At 48.5% G+C, this 26,546-nt stretch overlaps 1 protein-coding gene across 8 annotated transcripts in view; it reads right to left on the bottom strand.

Moving 5' to 3' along the window:
• Positions 1-20,601: 20,601 nt before the first annotated feature.
• The window catches only part of ARID1B (AT-rich interaction domain 1B), a 441,225-nt gene continuing 435,280 nt past the window's right edge, over positions 20,602-26,546 (bottom strand). For 7 of the 8 annotated variants that reach the window (XM_055267956.2, XM_055267947.2, XM_055267966.2 and 4 more), the window contains one exon: positions 20,602-25,158. In XM_055267956.2, coding sequence (XP_055123931.2) covers positions 23,434-25,158 — 1,725 coding nt within the window. In that variant the 3' untranslated portion in view covers positions 20,602-23,433. The remainder of the gene's footprint in view (positions 25,159-26,546) is intronic. The other variant, XM_063632605.1, reaches the window with a different exon arrangement.

Raw genomic sequence — 26,546 nt, 5'->3', positions numbered from 1 at the left:
AGGCCTCAAAGTTGGTGTTGGCCTTGTCCTGGGCTGCCATTGAATGTCTCCTGTGGTCCAGGCACGGCGTGGAGCCTGTCAGCGCCGTGCCATCTGATTGAATCTGCACCAGTGCCTGTGGGTAGACAGCAGCACCCCATCCCCGTGTGTAGAGGAGGAAGCCGTGCACCTGGCTGATGCGTCACACAGTGAAGATGTGAAGCCAGGCCCAGGGCCTGCCAGCACAGGCCATGGGAACAAGTTCCGCTGGGGACAGACCTCCTCGTCCCCACTGGTGTTGGGATAGTGTGACACACTTTAGGGGTAAACCTGGGCCTAGTAACTACCTAAGAAGGGCAAAGCGGTTGGGAGGAGGATGAATTGCAGCTCCCTTCAACGCTGCCATTGATATTTAGCCTTCAAACGTTAAGCTCCATTAGACACATGTCTCGGCACTAAATTGTACTTTAACGCTTAAGAGCAGTTTGTTATATCTTCCATCCTCCGCTCTGCAGACTGAAAGCAAGCTACTCAGGAAAACGAAGCTGGAAGATGATTTTCTGGAACTGCCTGGAAGCTGTGGGCACTGTAGGCGACACAGACTCCCTTCCTTATCTCTTAGGAGAAAGAGGAGATAATTGGGACAATTCTGAGGGTAACAGAAATCATCCCACCCTTCCTTTCCGTGGCCCTCAGCGGGACTCCAAACACACTGACAGACACTGTTTCCCTGCTTCTCCTGATGGCTCTGGAACCTGAGGTGTTATTATTCCTGCTTTGTAGACCAGCTGGGATTACAGGCATGTGCCACCAGGCCCGGCTAATTTTTTTTTTTTTTTTTTTACTTTTAGTAGAGACAGGGTTTCACCATGTTGGCTAGGCTGGTCTCCAACTCCGAATCTCAAGTGATCTACCTGCCTTGGCCTCCCAAAATGCTGGGATTACAGGCGTAAGCCACCGCACCCAGCCCTGCATTTTAATTTTTAAAGAGTGCTTTTAAATGTACAGGCAAAATACATAACGTATGCTTGGCTGGATGATATTCAGTATGGTATGCACTGAAATAGCCTCTTTATAGAAAGTTAAGATAAATATAGCGGTTTAGTGCACTAAAGGATGTGTTTCATGGAATGTTTGGAATTCATATTTGGTGTGACTTTTAAAATTGTAATTATCAATAATTAGACATAAAAGCTACAATTTGTTGAGCACCTACTCCTTGTGGCTGTGTGGATTATGTCATCAATTTAAGTTTACACATTACTTGCCCGCCAGCCACTCCACCCAGCCACACCTGCCTGCTTGGCCTAGGACTGCGTCAAACTCTTCCTCACTGCAGGGCCTCTGCACCTGCTGCCCCAGCTGCCTGGAGTGTCCTCCCCTAGGCTTTGTGTATGTTGGCTCCTCCCATGCTCCAGAATGTCACAAGGCCGTCCCTAACCATCCACTTGTCCCCTTGGGATGCTTTCACAGCACACTGGCCTTTTCTGCCTAGCACACACCAGAATCCTGGAATGATGTTATTTCTGTATTTATTTGTTTTCTTTCTCTCCCACTTAGGGTTGCCAGACAAAATGCAGGATGCCCAGTTAAATTTGAATTTCAGATAAACAATGAATATTGATTCTTATGCTAATTTAACTGGGCATCTTCTGTATTTGTTTGCTAAATGTGATGACCCTGTGCTCACTAGCCCGAAGGCTACACGAAGAAGGAGACGGCCTGGTCCCCCAGGGTATTCCTGCTTGACAGCAGGTGTTCAGTCATTATTTGCTAAACGCACCTGACAAGCTGTTGTGTGGTGGTTCCAACCCGGCCTTCCCCACACCACAGCCTGTGCCTCTTCCAGATGCTGCTGACAGCAGTACCATCACCAGTCAGGCCACTGTGTCCCACATCCCCAAACAGCATATCAACAACCCCAGCCATCCCCATTCCCCACTGTCCAAAGACTAGAGTCCAAAGCAGGTCAGCAAACCTTCAAGAAAACTATCTTTGAGATGCTTAAAACTGAGCAGAAAACAGGAGAGTTGGTCAGGGAGGAACACATCTTAGGAGGTGAAGCTAGACCCTCAGCGTGCAGGGTAACCTGGGGAAGAGGAGGCTGTGAGATGGGGGCGTGCACTGGTAGGGAGGTGACAAGTCTCAGCAAAGCAGCAGCGGGTGTGACCTCGGCGCATCCATTAGAGGTGCTCGTCACCATGGAGACCAGACAAGTGGGCGAGCAGCCAGGGAGGCAGGAACAAAGTGGCTGCCGGCGCGATGCTCACGGAGAGCCTGGGAGTTCAATGCACCTGATGCGGCTGAGTGGAGACTTGGAGTTGCCCAGATGTCCACCGAGACGTGCGTGGAGGAAGGGGAGGCCGCAGCTGTGACTCCACAGGACAGAAGGAGCTCAGAAAAGTTCCAGGAAATGTCTGGTGGCTCTGGGGTAGCTCTTCTGGAGGTGGCATCTCTGGGTACAGGGAATGATCCCCCAGGAATGCGCCCTCACCCTCGGTCCTGGGCCCATGCACAGACCCAGGCAGTTGATGCTGGGCTAGGCACAGCTCTCCCAATCCCACAGCCTGGCACCGCCTCCCGGTTTTGGTCCCCACGCAGGGAGCCTGATGACAGAGGCCAGTGTCAGGGCTCATCAAACCCCAGAGCTACCTTTGGTCTTATGTGACACTCCGGCACCCTGCAAGGCAGAGCCCAAGGGGACTCAGAGCCACTGTCCCCCTGGGAGCCCAAGGTGTGGAGTAGAGAGGCCGCCACCCACAGCCCCCACACAGGTCTTCTGACTCTGTTCTACTCTGCCACACACAGATGCCGGGGGCTGACCTCATGGCCGCCTCTTCCTTTTCCAGGCCCAACCATAGAGGCTAAAAACTGGGTTTTCTTAAATTTTAAGAGTCATGACATAGGAATATCTATGAGACATCATAAGCCCTGTGTTGCCAATTCTGTTTTCCTAATTTTAAAAACTGCCTTATAATTTTACCAGTGGAATTTAAGATTTGGCCAGTTCTGGGTCTTGTTAATAATGTGTGTTGCTAAAGCCACCCATAGCTTGGGAGAATGCCCCCTCCACACTCCCTGGGTCCAGGCCTGCCATGGCCCCTGACTCTCCTTGCACTCTCTGACACCTGGGAACAGGCCCTGGCATCTACAGGCAAGACCTGGAGGATGCGGTGAAGCGACGCCCAGAAGTGAGAGTGCAACTTCAGAGGCAACGGCCTCACAGCAATTGGTTTGGAAGCAATATCTGAAAGGAAGGAGGGGAAGGGTGTTGCTTATTGCAGGATAGTTGACATTTGTTGCAGAAAAATACAATTAAAAGAACCAAATAAAAATGGGTAACCCCACCTCCTAGTGGTGGAACTGGTTAATGTTTTGAAGGCTATGCTTCCAGACCCCGGTCTCCACGTGCGGGCTTGCGTGCCTGTGTATGCATGACCCCAGTCTCCACGTGTGGCTGTGCATGACCCCGGTCTCCACGTGTGTGTGTGCATGACCCCTGTCTCCGTGTGTGTGTGTGCATGATCCTCTCTCCATGTGTGTGTGTGCATGACCCCGTCTCCGTGTGTGTGTGTGTGTGCATGATCCTCTCTCCATGTGTGTGTGTGCATGACCCCTGTCTCCGTGTGTGTGTGTGTGTGCATGATCCGGCTTCCACGTTTGTGTGCATGACCCCGGTCTCCACGTGTGCGTGTGCATGGTCTGGTCTCCATGTGTGGGTGTGCATGACCCCAGTCTCCACGTGTGTGTGCATGATCCGGTTTCCACGTGTTTGTATGACCCTGGTCTCCACGTGTGGGTGTGCATATGTGTGCATGACCCCAGTCTCCACGTGTGGGTGTGCATGTGTGTGTGTGCACATGACCCTGGTCTCCACGTATGTGTGTGCATGACCCAGTTTCCGTGTGTGTGTGCATGACCCTAGTCTCCACGTGTGGGTGTGCATGTACGTGTGTGCATGAACGGCTCACATTGTTCTGAAATCTCCTTTTCATATTTAGAGACAAATTCTTTCATGTCACAGAATTATTTCCTCAACCAATAAATGGGGGTGGTTGGGCCATGCCTTGCATTTCTGCAGCAGTTCGGCCTTGCCCAGCCTTGGAGGTTCCTGGTGTGGACACCCTGACCCTCCCCTGGGGGGGACCAGCTCCCACTCACACCTGCAAGCCTGATTAGCAAACCTGACTTGGTTATTCAAGTGTGAAACTCAAACTCTGGCAGGCATTGAAATTCAAGTTTCCTGGAGCTATGCTAAGGGCCGGGAGACCTGAACCGGCTGCAGATGAGGAAGGATTATACCAGACATATCGGGCAGAACACAGCCGGCTTGAGCTCTTGAAAAGACTTTCGGAGTCAGGAGGTCGTTTGGCCCAGCGATTCATTTTGTAGATAAAGAGACTGAGGTCTGAAACACAGAACTGGGGCTAGGGGTGGGGGTAGGGGGAGGAAAAAAGTGATAAAGGAGATATTTTTAATGATTATAATTCAAACAATAAACTTTCATAAAAGATTAGTAGTCTGGTAAAAAAAAAATTGACAAAGGATACAAATAGAAAATTTCCAGAAAACAAAATATAGATGGGTTAGGAACATACAAAAAAAAAAAAATTCGATCTTGCTGACAAGGAAATGAAAACAGGATAAATGTCGCAAAGCGGGAAGATAACCCAGTGCTGGCTGGGTTCAAGGAGCTGGATCCAGATCCTTTCTTAGACTTCTGCTGGGATTTTCCATGACGTTCCCAAGAGTGTAACTTGGCCACATGTCCAAATAGCTTTAAAAATAGTCATACCATTTGAAACACTGTTTTTCACTCCCTGGGATTTATCTTAATGAATTAATTAGAGATTGTGACAAAGATTTATCTTCTGGGATGTTTGTTGCAGCATTTTTTTATGAGGGTGAAAATGTGGAAAAGACATAAATGTCCAACAACTGGGGATTGGTGAAATAAATGGGGCCCTTGGCAGCCACAAAGGCTCAAACTTTAGAAAAATTAATGACATGAAGAGGCTTAGGATATAATAAAATTTAAAGTTTGCTTATAAAATTGAACACTTTATTAAAGTGGATATTTCTGGATGTCAGAATTACAGGTAACTGATATTTTTAACTTTGTTTCTCTATGCTCTTGTACTGTTCTAAGTTTCTACAATGGACATATTTTTAGCTTCTCATTTTAAGAAAAGGACAAAGAAGGGAGGGTGAATAGGAGGACGCAAGGAGTGAGGGAAAGAACTATTTGTGTGACTGTTTGCTACCTACCGTCTCCCTGTTAGCTTGTTAGCTGCAGGCTCTGGGGCTTGGTTGAGGCAGTCTTGGCTCCCTGTGCCCCTTGACGTGTCCAGCACCCACACCCTGGGCCCTGGCCTGGGCTAGCGGGTGGAGGCCAGCAGCGGACGCGGTAGGTCAGCGGTGGGCAGGTCCTGCGGGAAAACGCAGTGGTGACCCAGGCCAAGGGCAGCCTGCGGGCCCCTAGCTGGGACCTGGTTGCGGCACTCAGTCGACAGACTCAGTGGGTGTGGGGGCACTGGATGGTCTCTGGCACCCACTTCCCCTGGGAAACTCAGGGATGGGGCCAGTGGACCTGGCTGGTGAGTGTGGCAAGACGGCACTAACGCCCCTTTTCCCTATGCCTAAATCGTGTCCAACTCAAGCGGGAGTGGACATGGCTGGCCTGTTAAAAGTATGCTCCTTAAAGGAAATCCCACGTGATTCGTTCCGCTGGGACAAAACCCAGACATTTGGCCACACTGAGTGAACACCTGCTCCGTGCCAGGCACCCTTCCAGACTCCGAAGACCCAGCAGCGAGTAAAGCAGACCCAATGCCTGCCCTCGTGGAGCCCTGAAGGTTAATGATCTCAGTGCAAGGATTGGGGATGTGGGCAGGAACGGGGGAGGAGCGTTGGCAGAGAGAGGGAGCACCAAGAGGCTGCTGGCGCCTCCCGGCTCGCTCTGCAGCCTGGCCGGGCCCCGGGAGGGAGCCGCTGCCTAATTGGCTCCTGCCTGTTTCTAGTGGTGTCCATTTGAAGCCATCTAACGGCTCAGTTCCTAAGAAAGTTCCAGCAGAGGCCCTTGATTGCCCTCTGGAAGGCTAATTAGTCCCAGGAACAGAGCGTCTGTGGGGCCTGCGGGACGGGGGAGCCCTCAGCCGGCACAAATGGCGGAGCCGGCATGGGGCTGCCTTCTAATGGCTTTTTGAAGGTTGCTCTGCGTTTGATTGACAAATGCCATATGTCCCTAATGCGCTTCTCTGAGCTCTCTCTTGTTCACCTCTAAAACAGGTTCCTCTCTGCTTTGATTTCATATATACGATTTTACCAGTCCCTGTTCTTTAAAGGAAGGAAAGTCCTAACAGCTCATCCCCACACAAGGCCCCAACAGTCGCCAACTCCCGGCTCTAATGACTGCAGCCGAGTTCTCCAGCGCCTGCCACTGCAGGGGACAACGCAGCGGGCCCGCCGGTCCCCCTCAGCCGCTCCCCACTCACCCCTCCCCACTCACCCCCTCCAAGGCTGCCGCTCCCCTGAGGGGGATGCTCTGAGCGACGGGGATGAAAGGCCTGGTGATTGCTGTCACAAAGGCCCCAGAAGCCCCAAAGGCTCAGGAGACGCAGGCGGCTAAAAGCACCGGATGGGATGCTGGCCTGGGCCTTAAATAGCCATGCTGTGTCGAGGGAATGTGCTGGGCGCCAAACCCAGGGGCCACCGGAGCCACCTGCACCAGGGTGCTGTCCCCAGGGACTGCAGCCCCCTGGAGGCCTCCCCGAAGCCCGTCAGCCACAGACTTCCTCATGCTCAGCCACCTCCTCGCTGCTGGAGCAGCTGCCCTTTCTTCTTTGTTCCGCTCGAAGCCGAAACAGAGCCCAGTCGTGGCCCTCAGCATCCCCTCCGCAATGTGACAGGTGTTATTAACTTGTGCCCTCTCCTTCCTCATCTTCATCCCCTCCCCTCCCACTGGCCTTCTCTTCTCCAGGCAATTCCGGAAATTTCTAATTGCTTTTATCAATCTTCTCTCCCAGAGACACATGGAAGCTGCATAGATCTTATTCCTCGCTTGGATCTGCTGGCTGGAAAGGCTTGACCATGAGGACAGACTTGCTCCTGAAGGGTAATTAGAGGTGCAGGAGAAATTAGAAGCCACTACAGCTGTCACCGAGCACAAGCGACAAGCCCATTACCATGCTCGCTAATGACCGCCTGAATGTTCCCCTTCATTTTGTCAAAAATAACATCCTCATCCCCATGCAGCACTCCATCCAGCACCTGTCTGTCCCGCGCCTCCTTCAGGCCAGTGTCTTCCTTTGCTGCCACCAACACAGCTTCTCTTGTTCCTTAGGGCCCCCCAACTTCTCTGTCATCCATCCGCTCCACCCCATCCAGAAGCACCCCCGGACCACCGTTTGTTGCGCAGGACAGACGCCAGCCACCTCCTCTGTGTTCCCTTGAGAGGTAGCAGCGCTCTTGGGGCCCATAACGGGAGGAGCTGCCTAAAACATGAAGAGACCAAGAAGTCGTTCTGCCCCAGCACACTTTTAGTACAAAGTGCCCCCTCAACATCCGCTTAGCAATGGGAGCCTCCTGGACATGAGTGCCAAGGGCTTGCGGGGAACCAGAGGGAGTGACGTGGAGGGGCACCAGCAGTCACAGTCCACCGCCACCATGGGGAGCAGGGGGCGCCCGGCGCTTTCCTCTGGTACTGGGGGAGACCTCCTCCTTCCAAATCAGCTCTGGGGGTTTGCCTGCCCACAGGGCACTTGGGCTGTTTCTGGTGCCCATGAGTACTAAAGATCCCCGGCCCTGTGACACCAGCTGGATTCTCTGTGTTTTCTGCACAAAGGTTGCAGCTGTTGCTTCACTCCAGGGACCAGAGAGCGATGCATAGGGACCTCCTCGGACCAATCAGGAGCTGCTCGTCACCAGGAGGACCCCCCAGGCCGTCCTCCTGCCTCACCACTGCCCTTCAAGGAGTCCTCCCTGGGGACTCATCTGTGTTCCCCAAGCTGCCCTGCACTGGGGCAGACAGAGCCACTCCCTCCCAGGGAAGGGAGGCAGGAAAACCACAGCTCATAAATGGCCCCGCAATGTCACTGAGGAAAGGAGAAACACTGCCTTCTCTCCTTAACAGTAAAATCAATCTATGCCCAGCAAGCTAAGGAGAAAATACACCCACAAGTGCGGGCAGCTGTTTTCCTGGAGGGTCTTCACCTTCCCACTGCTATGTGCTTTGCCTTCCAGGGGCCCAGCCCCACCCCAGCTCTGAGCTGGGCAAAGGCCCTGCCCTCACACCTGGGGTCTGGGTGGACAAGGGACATGACCTATGCCATATACACAGAACACGGCTTCTGACTGTTTTCTCTACTGAGGAAGGAGCAAGAGAACTGGGCATCAAGTGGCAGGAGCCACCCAGGAGGGCTGGGAGGAGGCTTATCTTGAAGAAACGACAAGAGGAACCAGGCCGGGGCCAGGTGGGGGCAACCACCGTATGAGCCACTCTCTAAGGTGGGCAAAGCCATACAGTCATGTGAGAGCCACTGGGACAACCCTGCCTGAGATGACAGTGACCCAAGAGGCCAGGTCAGAGTGACTCCAGCCCACTCTCTCCAGCCCTGCCAACTGGCAAAAGAGTGTGCAACTGTGATGACAACCTGGAAAGGCAGGGAAGAACACGTCTGGCAGCGGGAGAGGTGGACGGCAGGCAGGACAGCCTGGGCATCCCAGGTTGGGGCCACAGGGCTGGGAGTGAGGGGACATCACCAATCACCAGTGGGACTCCAACAGATTCCTCTAGCCACAGAGGGGGTGGATGCATTGCAGCAGAGCCCTTGGCTGGGGACACCCGCAGGGCGGCCCTTCCTTGACTCAGGAACAAAGCCAGAGGGTCCTAGGAGGGCAAGGGGAGGGTGACCCAGGACTTCCAGGGACGTGGGACTTTCAGGGCCAAAACGAGGGAAGTCCCAGGAAAGCTGGGACCAGTTGGTCCCCCTATCTAGAGGGAAAAGTCTCCGGAACTTTCGCTGTACCCCACTGAGCTTGCAGGGCCCACACCCTCCAAAACCCACACACCCACATCCCCACACCATGCAACCATGGAACACGGGGCGGGAGGCCTCCCAGGAAGAGACCCACAGGGCTGCTGGGGCTAAGACCGGCAGAGGACAGAGGCCACCCCTGAGCACAGCCCTGGGGACCTGAGACTGCAGGCAGCAGGGAGGCAGTGAGGATGCCCGGGATCCCAGGGCTGGGGGGACTGGGGGCGCCTGGCTCCAGGGACAAGCCCTGGCCCAGGGTGTGTGTATGTGTACGTATGTGCACGTGTGTGCACATGAATGTGAGAGTGTGTGTGACTGTGAGCTTAAGTGTAAGTGTATGTGTGTGTGTGCATGACTGTGTGTGAAAGTATGTGTGTGACTGAGCGTGTGTATGAGTGTGTGTACGTGTGTGTGCATGGCTGTAAGTGTATGTGTGTGCACGCACCTGTGTGTGTGTGAAAGTGTCTATGTGTGTGCGCGCACACGCGTGTGTGTCTGAGTGTGTGTGCATGCGTGAGTGAGTGTGTGGTGAAGTGAGCAGGGAGAGGCCTGTGAGGACAGAGAACTAGGGGCCCTGGTATAAACTCTCATTGTCTAGTCATGGAGGAGGCATCTTCAGAGTCCCCGTGATGGCAGTAACACGAGGGCAGCAGGCCCGCCCAGGCTGAATCGGCCCCTGCCGTCTAGGAAAGGGAGAAAGGCTGCCGGCTCCGCGGGGCTGTTTCTGCGCACGCGCACTATGCCTGCCCTGCTTCCTGGTCGCCACACCGCCCTCTGGTTGGCACACAGCACCGGAGAAACCGGAGAAACCGGAGAAACCGGGAACAGCACACGGGGCCCCTCCGTGCTATTTTTGCAACTTAGTGTGAGTCTACAATCATTGCAAAATAAAATGTTTTTAAAAAGGCATTAGATACATTTTTTTCATAATAAAAACCTGACCATGTTCTAGGTGACAAAAGCTCCAGCAAATTCCAAAAGAAACAGAAGAGCTGGGACGTCGTGTCCTACCCCAGGCTGTGGAGGTGCAGCCACTTGTGGCCAGGAGCCGGCCAGGGGCAGGAAGGGGGCAAACCGAAGGGATTCTGGAGGTGCAGGGTCCCTTCAGTTTCTCTTTAATCCTTTGTGTGAGACTGAAATATTTCAACACAATTTCCAGCAAAATCCATCTCAAATCCAATAGATTACGGAGAAAAATAATTGAACGTATAAAAGATCCAGAAATGTAAAATAACGGGGCTTATGTGAGGAATTCCAGCAACTATTTTCCTGTGAAATTGATGTTCTCCAAGAAACAGAAGAAAACTCTATTCTAAAGGAAACGGGAGAAAATTGCCTCTGTGAAAAGAGAACCGGGCCAGGTGCAGTGGCTCAAGCCTGTAATCGCAGCACTTTGGGAGGCTGAGGCAGGAGGATGGCTTGAGCCCAGGAAGGAGTTTGAGGCTGCAGTGAGCCATGACTGTGCCCACCCAATACCCACACCCCACTGCACTCCAGCCTGGGTGACAGAGAGAGACCCTGTCTCTAAAAGTAGAACAATTTGAGACTTATACCAAGATATGCACAAATATATAAATAAAAAATATTGTTTTTAGAAGTAAAACATTAATTACTCATTGGTTTTTCAGCTCAACAGAAGCCATGAACAGCATATTGGATATTACAGAGAGCTAAACTAATGATTCTAGAAATTTTCTGAGCACCCAGAAGAAAAGATAAAGAGGCGAAAATAATAAATAACAGGAAAAAGGCAAGAACGCAGAGTATCCGTTGGGTATTCCTGGAGATTCCAGAAGGCGAGCGTGAGCAGAGAAGTAATGACGGAAGCAATAAGAGATGAAAAGCGATCAAATATAGAAATTATATAAGCCATATGTTATGACAATAATTCAATAAAACTAAAATTCAATAGTACAAGGAAAAACGGAAAAATAAAACCTATCTCAAACTAAAAGAGCCTCCAAAAAAAAAAATCATGAGTAGGAGAGGAAAAGAACACAGCCATTGTGGGTTTTTATAAAACAACAGTCATGGCATAGGAATGTTCTGAGAAGAAAATTGGTATTTTTTGGTCTTGTTTTTGAGACAGGGTCTCACCCGGTCGCCCGGGTTGGAGTGCAATGGTGCCATCACTGCTCACTGCAGCCTCCACTGCTTGGGCTCAAGCGATCCTCCCGTCCCATCCTCCTGAGCGGCTGGAACCACAGGCACACGCCGCCATGCTCAGCTAAGTTTTAAATTTTTTGTGAAGATGGGGGTCTCACTATATTGCTCAGGCTGGTCTGGAATTCCTGGGCTCAAGTGATCCTCCTGCCTCAGCCTCCCAAAGAGCTGAGCTTACAGACGTGAGCCACTGTTCCCCAGGGAAAATTGATAACTGGAATGTGTTTTACAAAACTCAACAGAAATGAAAATAAATGTTGTAACTAAGAAGCAGGATAGTAAAGAACAAACTAAACTGGAGGGAAAGAGAAGGGTAAGCTGAGAAATTCATGACTCAGCGGCGAGTGGAATCAATGACACTGAGAGCGGGTTCTCTGCAACAGACAAGCCTCTGGCAAGGTTAATCAAGGAAGGCAGAGCGCGAACCCCAACCTCCACACACCTTCATGAGAAGAGGAAGAACCGCCAGGAGAGGCCAGGCCGGCAGGGAGGGCTGTGGGCAACTCAGCAGGAGTGGCTTCCGGGAGGCTGAGCATGGACCAGGGAGCCCCGGGGAAAGGGCAGGGCAGGCTCTCATTTCCCAGGAACACCCGTCAGCCCCATCTTTGGGGACAGGGAGCAGCCTCATAAAAGGGAAACATGTTGCGTCCCTCTCCACACGAGCTCTTGGTGAGAAAAACCCGGCTGCTAGGCCCTGTGGGTGACAGCCGTGGTGTTCCTTCTGTGCTGGTGCAGACAGGCTCCCAGGACAGGAGTGGAGGGGACAGCAGGCCAGGGCACCCCCACCTTGGCCTGCTTGTGACCTGTCCCCAGGCCATTCACTGGCCCCCACTCCCCAGCGTGGCTGGGCTGCGTGTGGAGGGAAGGGAACCATCAACCTAGGTGCTTACCTCAGAATGTGCCAGGAGCTTGAGAAGTCTTGAGGCTCTGGTGGCCGGGATGAGACTTCGAGAGAAATACAGGACTGGCGGAAGAGGAGGCCGGGATGGAAGGTGGATGTGCACTGGCCTCCCACTCCTCCCTCACTCAGGGGTTCCCGCTTTAGGAGTCACTAGTCACACATCCTGGGATCCAATCTGCGCCTCCGGAATCCCGGGGCACTCGGTCTGGGCAGGCCAGAACACAGCCACCTTGGAGCTGTCCAAAATGCCTCACTTTCTAGGTTTGTCCCACTGACTTAAGACAAAGGTGACAAAGCCTGTGGTTTCCTTCTCCAGGTGTGGACACCCTGTGAGTGGTGGGGGCACGCTCCCATTCTTTTCTCAGCCCAGCCGGGAGCCTTGGGGAGCCTCACCCAGGTCCTCAGCCTCACCTTCAACCTCCGGCCAGCTCCCCACGCCTCAGGATCGAAGGTGCAACCTCCAGAACAGAAACACACCCCAGGAAGCAGCTTCCGCTCCGAGGAGGTGCTCTGAGAGGAGTGTTGAAGGCTGTTTTCTCCACCTACACTTTGTGAAGAGCAAAGTAGGATGATTTTCATGCATGAGGAGAGGCAAGGTCGCTGGTGGGGCAGGGCTTTCCAGAGCGGGAGTGAGCCGGGCGTGGGGGATCCCGAGCCCCTGTCCTGAGAAGCATCTCAAAGGGCGTGTCCACGGAGCAGCCTTTCACAGCAGGCCCTGAAGGTGGGCAAGGGCAGCAACCCCCGACGCTGGCCCTGTCATCCGCACAGCCACCCCCCCACCGAATGCTGGCCCTGTCATCATCTGCACAGCCACCCCCCCACCGAATGCTGGCCCTGTCATCCGCACAGCCACCCCCCCACTGAATGCTGGCCCTGTCATCTGCACGGCCCCTCTCAACACTGGCCCTGTCATCTGCATGGTCCACGAGCTCCCACTGCAGAATCGAGGGAACCCTGTGCTGCCATCTGGGCCTGTCCTGCAGCCTGGGCTGTGGCAGCATCTCCTGGAAGCCTTTGGCTCTTGGCGCCAACCTGGGCTCCCTGGCCTCTCCCAGCGCCCCACCCGCCCTCTCCATCCTGTCCTTCTTGCCTCCTCTTTCCAGCCCGCCCCTTGATGCTCTTGCTGGCAATCTGCTCCCACCCTCAGGTCTCCACTCACCCCGCACTCCCCACCTCTATGGAGATGAAACCAACTCTCTCCTCCCACTGAGCCCGGACCCCTGCAATCAGCCGCCCCCTCACCGGCTCCCCTTGGACATCCTGTAAGCACCACAGACTCAAAAAGCCCCTCTATCAGTGTCCTGTTGCTTCTGCAACAGGTCACCACAAATTTGATGACTTAAAACAACACAGGTGGATGAGCTTACAGTTCTGGTGGCTTCGAGTCGGGCACAGGCTTCCCGGGCTAGCATCACGGTGGGGCAGAGCTGCACTCCCCCCAGGGCTCTAGGGGAGAGCCTGTTTCCTTGCCTTTCCCGGTTTCTTGGCCATGAACCTTCCTGTGGCCTCTCTGGCCCTCACTCTGCAGTGTCGTCTCTCTGAGCCTCCTCTTCCGCCTCCCTTTTCTGCTTCCCAAAGACCCTTGGGGTACTTTTTTGCCCACGTGGATAGCAAGGGATCCACTACTTTCCCAAAGGCCCGCTGGTGAGCAACCTCAGTTTCCCTCTGCCACCAGCTCAGCGCCTTCAGAGGTTCTGGACGCCTACGGGCCCTAATCCTGCCAGACAAATCCCCTCCCCGAGGCTGGCTGCCCAGCCCCGGCCTTCCTTGGATCTGGACCCTCTGTGACTAGCAGCACCACTCTCAGTGACCGGCGCCAGGACCCCCCTTTCCCTTTTGTCCCTATGTCCACCTAACCTCTACATCCCACCACCCCCACACCCTTGAATCTGTCTGGTCTCTTAAGGGCTTCAGCTGGTGGCCACTGCCCTCCCCAGCCCGGCCCGCCCTGCTTGTGTTCTGCAAAACCCCCGGTGGGTTTGACCTCTAGTTCACTCCTCAGATCCCTGCATCTTTCTGATTGAGGATCCCATTCTGTTGTACCCATATTTAAAGTCGCCCAGCATCTCGCCAAGGCCAGCTTCTCAGGAGAGACACGGGGCACCCGCCCCAAATCCTCCCTCAGAACCTTTCAAAACCCACAACTGAACTCTTATGCTTTGAGATTCCAGAATGCCCAGGGATCTCTTCCAACTGTCTCTCCCATATGATGAGCCCTCTGTCTCCAAAGGCAGCTTCCTGCAGGAAGCCTTCCCAGGTTGCTCCCTCCCAGCCAGGGTGGGGTCCCCCTCTCCTGATCCTCCCACGGCACCCTGTGCACATCTCGGCAATGCCATCACCATGGATGGGTCTTACCTGCTGACGTGTGTGGCCCCATGAGTCACACGATGATGCTTGTTATTTGCTTTCAGAATGAAAAAGCACGATTGTTTACTGAATGCTGATTACATGCTAGACTGTGCTCACGCTTTGCCCACTGTCATGCTGCAGGGATGACACAGACAGAGGTGTGGAGGTGAGCAGGCTCTGAACCAGGGCCCCTTGACAAAGACCCAGTCCTCTTAGAAGACAGAGCAGGATCTGAACCAGGGCCCCTTGACAAAGACCCAGTCCTCCTAGAAGACAGAGCTGGGTCTTGCACCCTTTGGCTGCTCTGGGGGTAATGACCCCTCACCCCAGTACCTTTGCTGAGTCAGGGGGGGATGAGGGTTGGGGAAGCGGTAGGAGCTCCCCACCATCCTGGAAATAAAAAACAATACACTTTTCAACTACTGAAAAGCCATAAAGGAAGCCAGGCAAGAGGCTTTACGGAGTGTTCTCCAAAAATCTAAGTTCAATACCCCATTCAAGCTGTTCAAGCATCAGACTGAAAGCAATTCATGGCACTTACAGATCTCAGCATTCAGCGATGGTTGCTAAAGACAGACTCTGGGTGGGTGGGAAGAGATGCCAGTTCCTATCAGGATTTGATTGCTCAGTACTCCAAGCCCACAAACTAATATATCACATTTAATATTTGAAAACAGGGCCCACCAAGATGAACTTCCACTCATTAACAAAACCCATTTTTTTTTCCCCAGATGCATTCCAATTCCAATCTCCTATTACCCACACAGCAGAAGTCGAATGTTAAATGTGGGGAGAGGGGATTGCATATGAAAAGTTGGCTAGGAGAGGCCTTCACTCTAAGCTCCCCTTTGGAATTGAAACTCATCTGGATAAATCACTATGGCTCTTTGCCATGGGGACTCTTCTCCCTTCAGATCTTATGGCCAAGAGAAGCTCTGGCCATATGTTCACACCATTTGGTGAAAAACACACTGAACCAACAAAACAAGCATTGCACTTATGGGTAATTTTAAAAAATCATGCTAAGTGTATTCATCTTAAATGTGTAAAATATACCATGTCACTTCCCCCCCATAGGAATAAATAAGCTGTCTTATGAGACCTGAATTTTTATAGCCATGAGCCAAACCTAAGCAACTAGTGTCCTCCCCAAATGTCCTTTTTCACTTGTCATTCCTCAGGTGTCTTCTTCTAAGTCTCAATGGATGAATGAAAACTGAAACATGGAAGAAAATATTGAATCAGAACCCTAAGTGTTGTCCGACAGGGGTACTAGAGGCCATTTATTAAGTGGAATAGTAGCCCCAAGTCAGCGAAGCTTCCAAGACCTAACTAAACCCAGGGCTGCATGTTACACCAATTCCTGCAGGACAGGCCCACTCCCTGGATGGCTGACTATGAATTTCAGCTTTAAGTTGGCCAGGGTTTGGTTAATGTTGACAGCAGCACAATTCTAATTTATCATAAAGCATCATTTATTTTAATTTTTTAAATTTTGTTTTAGACAGAGTCTTGCTCTGCTGCTCAGGCTGGAGTGCAGTGATTCGATCTTGGCTCACTGCAACCTCTGCTTCCTGGGTTCCAGAGTCTCCTGCCTCAGCCTGACGAGTAGCTGGGATTATAGGTGCATGCTACCACACCTGGCTAATTTTTGTATTTTTAGTACAGAAGGGGTTTTACCGTGTTGGTCAGGCTGGTCTTGAACTCCTGACCTCAAGTGATCTGCCCAATTTGGCCTCCTGAAGTGCTGGGATTACAGGCGTGAGCCACTGCGCCCTGCCCATTATTATTACTTTTCTGATAGGGCCTTGCTCTGTTGCACAGGCTGGAGTGCAATGGTGCAGTCATAGCTCACCGCAGCCTTGAACTCCTAGGCACAACTAATTCTCCTGCCTCAGCCTCCCCAGTAGCTGGGACTACAGGTGTGTGCCACCATGCCTGGTTAATTTATTTTATTTTTTTGGAGAGACATCCTACTATGTTGCTCAGGCTGGTCGTGAACTTGTGGCCTCAAGTGATCCTCCTGTCTCAGCCTCCCACCATGTTGGGATTATAGGCATGAGCCACCATGTCCAGCATAAAATATCATTTATGAAAGCCCATGGGCCCAGATCATTTTTTGAAGAAACCACAATTTCAGTAAAAGTTCTGTGGCGTATTTGAAGATCCTGGTGAGCAGAAAGTGTGTCTGACATGCTTTAGCAATTTCACTCCTTAAGAGAGTAGGTGTGTTGAATACGGACTCAAACTTGAGCTGCTCATAGGAGTTCACACAAGCCTTGGGCATTAGAATAAGGGAGGCCCAAAGAGGTTGTGCAGGTGTGAGCCCTGTGACAGGAGCTGCTTACACCAGGGAGGGATGATAATGACATTTATTCCTCAAAACATGCAGGGAAGGTCTGGAGGATTATGAGGATGACAGCAGTAAGGAGACCCTTGGCAGAGCCTGCTAGGCAAAGACAGAGCGCTACTGGGACCGTCCTGATTTTGGGTTAAACAGTATCATTTTAATATAGGCACAGATATAAACTGAGCATATGACATTAAATCTCTAGAATGAAGAATTAACGAAAGACCCCTCTCTCCCTCTGACTGTGGCCAATGTACATCACGGCTTCTGTTTTAAAAGTCCCTGGTCTCCCCCAGATTTTGTAAAAATCTTGGGTACGTACACATTCCTGGTCTCGGCTTGGTTCTAACTCAGCATGTTATTTTGGGTGTCAGCCTCTGCTTCTGTTTTTGGAGGATGGATGTGATAATGTTCCATACCAAGGCTTCTGTGAAGAACCACTAATAGCCATGAAATTCTTTCAAGTGCAAAAAACATCCAAATGTGAAGTAATCACCACTTACCAGGAGGCAACTCGACAAATGCTGTGGCTCTTGCCTGAAGGGAGTGCTTTTGTTTCGTGAAGACCATCTTTAGGAGCCGCAACCAAGCTTCATCCAAGCTTCCATTCCTTAATTCTTGGGGCAAAATCTAGTTTGTAAATATACAAATCCCAGGCCAGCTAAATACCAAACTTACGCAGATCAAGGCTCAAGCTTCATTGATTCACCTGACCTTAAACCTACCAGGAAGTGAAGAGTATTGTGGATCCCAGTTCTCCAGCCTACAGCACTGCGGCCCATCTCCAGCTATGCGTGAAGACCGTAGCGCCCTTTCTTTAGAGGGGCTCTCTCTGCTGTGTGTCAGATGAAAAGGAGTATCAAATAAAACACTGTAGTTGGCTACCTGCCACATCTGACCTTTAAAAGGTGTTACAAGCCACTTTTTTAGGTTAGGGCAGGGTAGGGCAGAGCAAATCTACTGTGTGACTGTAGTCCAGAGATTTGCTTACCCCAGGTCTGCAAAAAAGGTGGGATCTTCCACCATTGCAGGGTGTTGGACACCCAAAACTGACATTCGGTAGAGAAATTGTGCAGAGTCAAGCTGGCCTTGGCGAGATGCCAGGCAATTTTAAATATGGGTACAACAGAATGGGATCCTCAATCAGAAAGATGCAGGGATCTGAAGAGTGAACTGGAGGCCGAACCCACTGGGGGTTTTGCAGAACCCAAGCAGGGCGGGCTGGGCTGGGGAGGGCAGTAGCCACCAGCTGAAGCCCTTAAAAGACCAGACAGATTCAAGGGTGTGAGAGTGGTGGGATGTAGAGGTCAGATGGACATAGGGACGTTTTATAGTACAACAGCTTAGTCCATTGAAGGCCTGTATTTGGCACTAAATTTAGTATTTAGTGTACTATAAACTAAATTTAGTATTTAGTGCCAAATACAGGCCTTCAATGGACTAAGCTGCTTTACTATAAACCAAAAACAGCAACAAAGAGTCACACAAACTGACTGGTTATGAAAATGGAAAGCTATTCTCTTGGACTTTTGTGTGAAACACATTTTAGGACACCAGCCAAAGGAAAAGTGTATATGTACGTATGGATGGATGTTTGGGGTTAATATACACTGGTCACTTATGTGACAAGGCCTTTAATCATCTCATTTAATCCTTACCAATCCCATGAGATGAGTGTCATGCCCATATTACAGACGAGGAAACTGAGGTTCAAAGAATTTAAGTACCTGGCTCAAGGCCATGGAGATAGCAAGAGAAGATTCCATGTTCTCTCCTCCCATGAGGACATCTTAATTTTGGTTTCAGGAGTAAGAATGCAAGGAGCATTCAGTCCGGGCAATGCCGGGTAATGCCAGGCCTGACCACTGGTGGATGAAGTTGTCTCCCAAAGCTCTGCAGCGTGTTTTCAGGAATTTTTTTTTTTTTAAATTTCAAGGTTAATTAAGTCAGGAAATGCCTGGATTAAACAGGTATCTCTTCTGCAGGATTTCTATCTTTAATATGGCAATATGGACTATGGATTGCCAAGAGAATATGCAAGGTGATTTTTTGATCTCTTCTGTTTCTTACAATACACTTTGGAAAAAGCTGGGGTAAAAGTTGAAGTCCCTGAAATCAGATTCAGGAAGAAGACAAATGAGTCTCATGTTTAGGACACACTTGACCCCTCCCACCTCCAGCCCCACCAACTTTCCCTCAGGGTTTCATCATTTTAAATCCCAAAGTGAATTAACTCAGCAATTTGACTTTGGCATTTTAGAGGATGACATGACTTGGACCAAACCAGGACCAGAAAGCAAGGTAGAAGCGCTAGCACAGTGCCTGGAGATGCATGTGGGTGCACCTGACAGCATGGGGCTTGACTACGGCCTTTGTACAGGTGCAGTCAGTTCCTGCAATTCTAAGGGCTGACAGCGGAGCCTGGGAGCACTGGGTACCAAGCCACTGCTGGCTTTTTCCTTCCACGTCAGGACTCACAAGTGTGCTGGCGGGAGCCTGGGCAGGCCCGGAACTGCATGGTCTGCAGGAGCAGCTCTTAAATGGAAGGAAGGGCCTCGGACACCTGCAGAACACAGTTGGGAGCCTACAGGCCACACCAAGTGTTTCTGATTTTCAGTCCAGAGCTCATCTCATCACACCCCTTATTCTCAATAGCCAGTATCTTATTTCTTAACAAAAATGAATGTTTTCAGCCAGGCATGATGGCTTATATCTGTAATCCCAGAGGTTTGGGAAGCAGAGGTGGCCTGAGGCCAGGTGATCTAGACCAGCTGGGGCAACATAGCAAGACCCCATCTCTACAAAAAGTTCTTAAAAATAAATAGCTGGGCGTGGTGGTGCATGCCTGTAAACCCAGCTACTTGGGAAGCTGAGGTGGGAGGATCACTTGAACCTATGAGTTAAAGGCTGCAGTGACCTATGATCATGCCACTGTGCTCCAGCCTGGGTGACAGAGCTAAACCCTGTCTTTGGAAAAATAAAAGAAGTGTTCAATGCATAAACATGGAGCGTTCTGAGTGTTTTCAATGTAAAACACTGTATTTGGAAGACTAGTTTATTTTTATCATTGTCTGACATGAAATACTAGAACATAATTGAAACAGGGTCATTGTTTATTGAGGACTCCTCAGAGCCTAGAACAGACCCAGGCACATAGCATGTGCTCAAGACATCTCTGTTAAATTCATGAGTAATGTTGCCTGTTAGCAGATTAAATGCTGCTACCAAGTGTATTCATCAGAGTTTTTAACAATCTTGCCTGACCATGAAGTTTACTTCCAAGTTCTCCTAGGCTGGTGCTGAGCAGGACTTCAGGCAGCTGGGCCACAGCCCTTGAGATAAAGAAGTGAACCAACACTCAGCAAGAAGAACAGGGACTGTTTGCACTGTCCATTTGTGGCTCATTTATAATACTTTCTTTGCTTCCTCAAAGGTGAACAGACACGGGAACAGGTACATATGGTTTGATAGGAAATGAAAGATTTCCAACAGTTTTAAATGGATGGACTTCAGGGCAAAGGCTGGCTTCTTTTCATAAAGGAGGCAGTTAATAGCTTACATTGTATGAGACTGCCCATATGCCCTTAAAAAAATCATTCTTCATTATAACTCTGAAAAAACAGCTTAACTAGTCTTTGAACAGGCTACCTTCATCAGTAAAACATGCTTCTATATCATTCTCTTCCTCGAACAAAACACTGTGAATAGCTATTGCTGAGCAGACGCCACCCAGTATCTCTTATGTGACATTAAAAAAATCCACTCAAATACCAACAGATTCAACTTTATAGCACCATTCCAAAATACTAAACTTTCTTTGCACCTTTATTTTTTATCTTTTTTTTTTTTTTTTGGTACACATTTAAAGTCTGGGCATCCTGTAAATTTCTGAAAAGCCTCATAGAAAAAAAAACGACTAATTTTTAGGACAAAGCAATAACTCAGTTTATAGGCAAGATGATCTCAAGCAGGCTGTAAATTCTTCGTGGGCTTCTGTAAATCTTGATTCAGGGGTGAGAATATGGAAAGGAGGCTAAAGTCTTCCTGGATTAGTCTCTAGAGACTGTGTTGCGCATCAGGATAGAAAAACTTGTTGCCCAACGGTCAGACTCTGCGTTATCGGTTACAATGCAAACCACAACAACAGTCTTTTGTTAATTATTTTACTCTTCTGATTGACAAAGGAATTGGAATACTGGATATGTTCGGAGTTTGTATACACCTTGTATTTGTACTCTGTAAGAGAGAAATTAGAATAATATTGAATTCCCTCTTACAAATCTCCATATTTGAAGCTCGGAGCACTGAAATCTGTTCTTAGCAAGCAGATGTATTTAAAGTAGAATTATAAATGGGTCTTTAATTCAACATATATTTGGTTGCATTGTTATGTAAGAAGACTGTTTGACTCAGTAATGTGGGAGTTGACAGATGAGAGACTGCTTGCAGAAAAGATGAATTTTTTCCTCGTGACACTGGAGAGTCACGCCTCACAATGACTGTAACTGCATGTTCTTGTCTAACTCTTCCATATATTACTGTGAGTAATGTGAACCAACACAATGTATGCGAGGGGCTGGGGATTCTGAGTATACTGTGATTGGAAGAGGGATCAGAAGAGGTAGAGGTCCACTAACAGCATAATTATGCAGCAGTTTCAAAGAAATTGATTATTACACAGTAACAGTCAATGACCCAGGAAGAGAAAGTTTAAAGTAGAAGTGACTAGTATTAAAAAGCTACTGTGCACCAGGTAGGAAGGAATATGAGAACCATAATATGCCCTGAAATAGAATAATCACTTCGCACTATGTACACCACATACAATATAACAGATTCTTTTTTAACACTGCACAGTATAAATATTATACACGGTGGAGTAAACTAAATGCAAAATAACTTTGAGGCACACAGAAGAAACAAGGAATAGACTGAACTTTGATTAAACTAAGATGGAGTTAGTAAAAGGCAGAATGTTACATTTTCAGGCCAGTTAAGCTTCTGAGATCTCACCTCAAGTGGGTCGGCAGCCACCTCCCATAAATACTGAAAATGATCATACCTCAATGTCGTTAGAGTGAATTGCTTCAAAGAAAGACTAATTAGCTAAGTAATTTGAGAAAATCAAACTGTTGCTCCCCACTCTAAAGTAGGTAACCCCTAAAGGTCTCTTCCGAATGTAGGGTTTTATAATGTGAATACACTGCTGCATTCCCCTATTTCTTGTAAATAACTTGATTACTAGGAAACCACTTTAAGGAAACTAGAACAGTATTCAAGAACACAGTGCTTAACAAGATTTAATGTACATTTATTCTTAACATGTGGAACATATAAAGATTTTATACTGAATAAATGATATTCATTAAGCCAGAGGAAAAGGAGGAATTTACATCAAGTTTTTTTCTTTTTTTTTTTTTAAACTACATTATCTTGAAATACAAATGTGGATTCTCGTCACTGAAAAATCTTTGAAGCTGTGTTTCTTCCTTTTAGTTGTATTTTTTTCATTTTCTCTTTTTTGTCTGTACTGGTAACCATTTTCTAAATCAATCCATATACAACCATTTCCACACCTTGATTCATGAAGCAAATTGTGATCAGCTGCTCTCCTGAAATCGAGCATGACTTTATACATACAGAAACTTGTACATTACCCTCTTTTTTTTTTTGTTTTTGTTTTTTGTATTTTTTCTTTCTTTTTTTGGAGATATGGCCCTAATGAAAAAATATATAAAATAAAAATAAAAAATTATTTAAATCTACCATCACTTCGTAGTTACCACATCATGAAAAAGAAACTAAAAGTTTGTACTAAAAAAAAAAAAAAGAAAAAAGAAAAAAATGAGGGTATGTTTAATGTACAACTTCTATATACATCACAGCCCATAGGCAGTAAAAAAAATATTTAAAAAATGATTAAAGGAATTGTGAAGAACTGTCATGTGGAAGGTCAAACGCCGACAGCAGGCATGACGGGAGTGGTGAGGAGCAGTTTCCGGATCGTTGTCAGGTATGTATTTTCAATCTTAAAAAACATTGTTTTTGCTCCCAGCCTAATGGAACCATCTTCCTGTGGAGAAACCAGTATCATTTCATAGTTTTGACTACTGACTGACATACCTCCTTGAGCCCCTATACCTGTATCTGTAGAAATTTCTATTGCACAGAACTTTGGGTGATGGGATGCAGTTTTTTTCATTCTCTGAGGAGTAAAACGCATAGGAAATGGATAATTTTTCACCTTTTTGACTCAGTGTGGTGAAATTTTCGCATCTTAGCATCTTTTGCCACAACTTTTTTCTTTAAAGTCAATTTGCTTCCCCCAAAAAATGCAATACAACATGGAAAAGAACATTAAAAAGATCTGTGAAAAACAAAAAGTGACCTTTGAATGCACTAGACAGCAACTTTGGTTAAAAAAAAGAAAAAAAAAAACCCCAAAGGATGTACTTATACACACAGACAGCAAATATTAATTTCATAACTGTTCAAATTAATTATTTCTTTAATTCCCAATTGGTAAATAGTGAATGGGGCAGAGGAGCAAAGATTTTCTTTTCCTTCTTCCTACGCTGGATAAACAAGAACAGAAAACAGCCAGTTATATGTGACCCTCTAATCTTCACTCACACATGCTTGCCTTCTCACTTATGTCATAACTGCCCAATCTGAAACAGTACATCACAGATGACAGATGCAACCAGAGAGTTCAGGACAGCTGATATTGAGATATCCAGCAACCGGCCCTCGTGCAAAAGGAATTCCGAGCGGTTTTCGTCCACTCTGGCCATGGCTAGCAAAGCCTTGGCCGCCCTGCACATCATGTCTACGCTAGGTGGTTCCAGGGGCGGGGGCTGCATGTGCATGAGGTTGTGCTGGCTCTGCTGGTACTGGGCCATCGTGACCCCATCCTCTAGGAAGCTTATCAAGTTTCCAATGCTTCCTTTCTGCACAGCTATGGCCCTTGCTGCTAGTGTGTCCCCTTGGGCAAGGTTCGATAAAAGCGCCATGGACATTTCTCGACAGACTGGGTTTTTGCGATCCCCAACGTACCTAACTAATGTAGCATAGAATTTCTCCTGACGACTAAATGGAGGAGTGGCCAAGATCAGGTCCACATTATTGTCCTGGATACTGAGTTTACAGAGGGTCTCCAGCACAAGTCTCTGAGGCGACAGGACCGAGTTGGGTCCCACAGTTGGAAAGGGATCTTGTGCCTCTGCAGACGGGCACACCATCCAGTGCAGCAAGCCATCCAAAATTGGCAAGCAGATGCTTTCCGTGTAAGCAGACAAGTCTAGCTGCCCGGAAATGTTGGCCAACGTGACCAACGTGTTATCCCTCAAGACCTCGAGGCAGTCCCACCACCACTCATCTTTGCTGCAGGCTACCCCCTTGTCCTCATCCTCCTCTTTCTCATAGGTCTGCGGTGCTCGCTTTCTCTCTGGATGCTCGTGGTGAAGAAGAATCAGCTTCCCCAGGATCAGCACCAAGCCTGGATGTTTGGACATTTCGGCATCATTGCCAGGCACGAATGACAAGCTACGGACGATATTGGACACACAGATGCATCGCTTAGCCAGCGAGTCCTGCCAGTGTGCGATGGTGCACAGAGGAGTCTCATCTCGGCTCCTGGGCTCGTCCTCCAGCAGCTTGATGTTCCGGTGGCTTTTGGCTTGCTGGATACCAAAGGGAAACTTACTGCTTTCGGTCTGGGGCCCAGGGTTTGCGTCTTCGGGCAGTGCCCCTGGCCGAGCAGAGAGGACGTCATCAATGGTTGCTATGATGCTTTTCTCTTGCTGCTCTTCAGAGTCGCCTTTGCCTTCTTGCTCTTTCTTTCTACCTGCGGAGCTTAAGGGGGGAGGTGGGCGCCTGCGAGGAGGAATTTCCATCTTGCTCTCAAAGTGAGTCTGAATGTGCTCAGTGGTGTCGCCCCCGCCGAGCTGCCAGTGCAGAAGGCCACTATTGAACTCCTGCACACGCCCCAACTTGTCAGATCGGTCAACAACAAACAGGTTGTTCTTTTTGACTATCTTTATTGGCAGCTTGTCGAACTTACTGGCTTGCTTGGGCTTCTCCTTTGGGTCTGAAACGGCGTCCGGGGCAGTCAGAGCGATGCTGCTCTTTTCATCGCTTTCTGTCTTCTCGCTGTCTTCCTCCTCGTCGTCCTCGTCTTCCTCGTCGTCATCAATACCTTCAGCATCTTCCTCCTCTTTCCCAGAATCGTCCGCCAAGGACTGGCTGTCATCCTTCCTTGCTGCGTTGTGATCAAGTGCTTTTTGGCTGGGGTCTCCCACTTCATATTCCATAAGAATTCCAAAAATGTCAATCAGGCATTTTCTAAAGTACTCGACTAAAAGTTCGAGAAATCCAGACAACTGGAGAGGAGGAGGAGGAGAAGAAAGAAAGAACAGGTACAATGTCATGACATCAGATATGACCGAGGAGGGTAAAGATCCTGAGATCCGTCAATACCTTTCCGTAATTGTCACACATTTGTCTCCCTTTTTGGCTGGACCATGAAAGATAAACTACCTTTCAGGTCCAGCGAACTTCCTGAATTTTACAGTATAAACTAAACCGACGTTTAGCATGTTCCTTATTTGCTGCTTCCTTGCTTGGACTATCTACACGAAAACTTACTTTTTATTCTCATATTTCTATTCTTATCATTGAGGGAGTGCCTTGCTGTTCTTTACCTTTCTGTTCCTGATTTAGAGACAATGTACTCAGAAGAGTGGGAACATGGATTTTATAGACTCTTTTGCCCAAAGTGACTCTGTTCTCTTCTATTATTTATCTGAGACTTGCTTGCCGGGATTTTTATGGTTGTTATTCTTAGGATTTTATGGTTATTTTTGTCTCAGGTACCATAGGTTACCCTAATTTATGTTCTCTATATATCTTTTGGAGAAGATAATTTCAGCAATGTGGTAGCTCATGAACACTGAAAATTAAAAACAAATCAATTTAGCCTCTGATAAATAAATTAGAATGTTTCATAAAATGCAATTTTACATTTCAGTTATTTATGACTCTGGCTGAAAGACAAAAACCACTATGAGAGAACCACTGACTACGAGAACAAGTTTGGTTTCCTTTAAGCAAATGTTTGTATCAAGAAAAAACCAATACACTTCATGATTAGCAACCGCCCTCTCTCCCAACACCCCCCACCACGTTTAGGAACTCTAAAGAGTAAGCAACAAAAAGGATTCTTTCCCGGTAGATGTTCTGGAAATCAGCTATACCTTCATATCCTACTGTCAGTTTCTTGAAAGTAGAGCTGGAATAATTTTTAGGAAGTCAGGGGAAGCCCCCAGCACCAACTAGAAAGAACTGCTTTTAGTGTGCTGAAGGCACAATGTTCCAAGGGCATTTTCCCTTTTTTTCCCAGGGGAAAAGGGAAAGTTAATAAAGCAATTCTGGTTATGCAAATATGTGATCAACAACAGTTCACCTAACATAAGGATGAAAGCGCATTACTCTAGCAAATGCAGTATACAGTTTTTAAATACTTACTTTCTGTTAACACAGAACTCGTACAATGTTTATGACCTTATTAATAAACTTTCTAGCAATTGAAAAATTGCCTTTCTAGGCTGATAATGAGGGCTTAAATGAGAGAGGAAAGAAGTAGAAGACTCTGGTCTTATTTCCTTAGAAGCAAGGAAATTAAGTGTTTTAGTTTTTGCACTCAAAGTAGAGAGTTGTTTGTATACTGTAGGGAAAATGACCTTTTTCCATTTTTTATTTCTAAATATTT

This window comes from Symphalangus syndactylus, chromosome 2 (genome assembly GCF_028878055.3).
Source record: "Symphalangus syndactylus isolate Jambi chromosome 2, NHGRI_mSymSyn1-v2.1_pri, whole genome shotgun sequence".
Lineage (NCBI taxonomy): Eukaryota > Metazoa > Chordata > Mammalia > Primates > Hylobatidae > Symphalangus > Symphalangus syndactylus.
The sequence above is the reverse complement of the archived record's forward strand: the minus strand, read 5'-3'. Positions and strand labels throughout refer to the sequence as shown.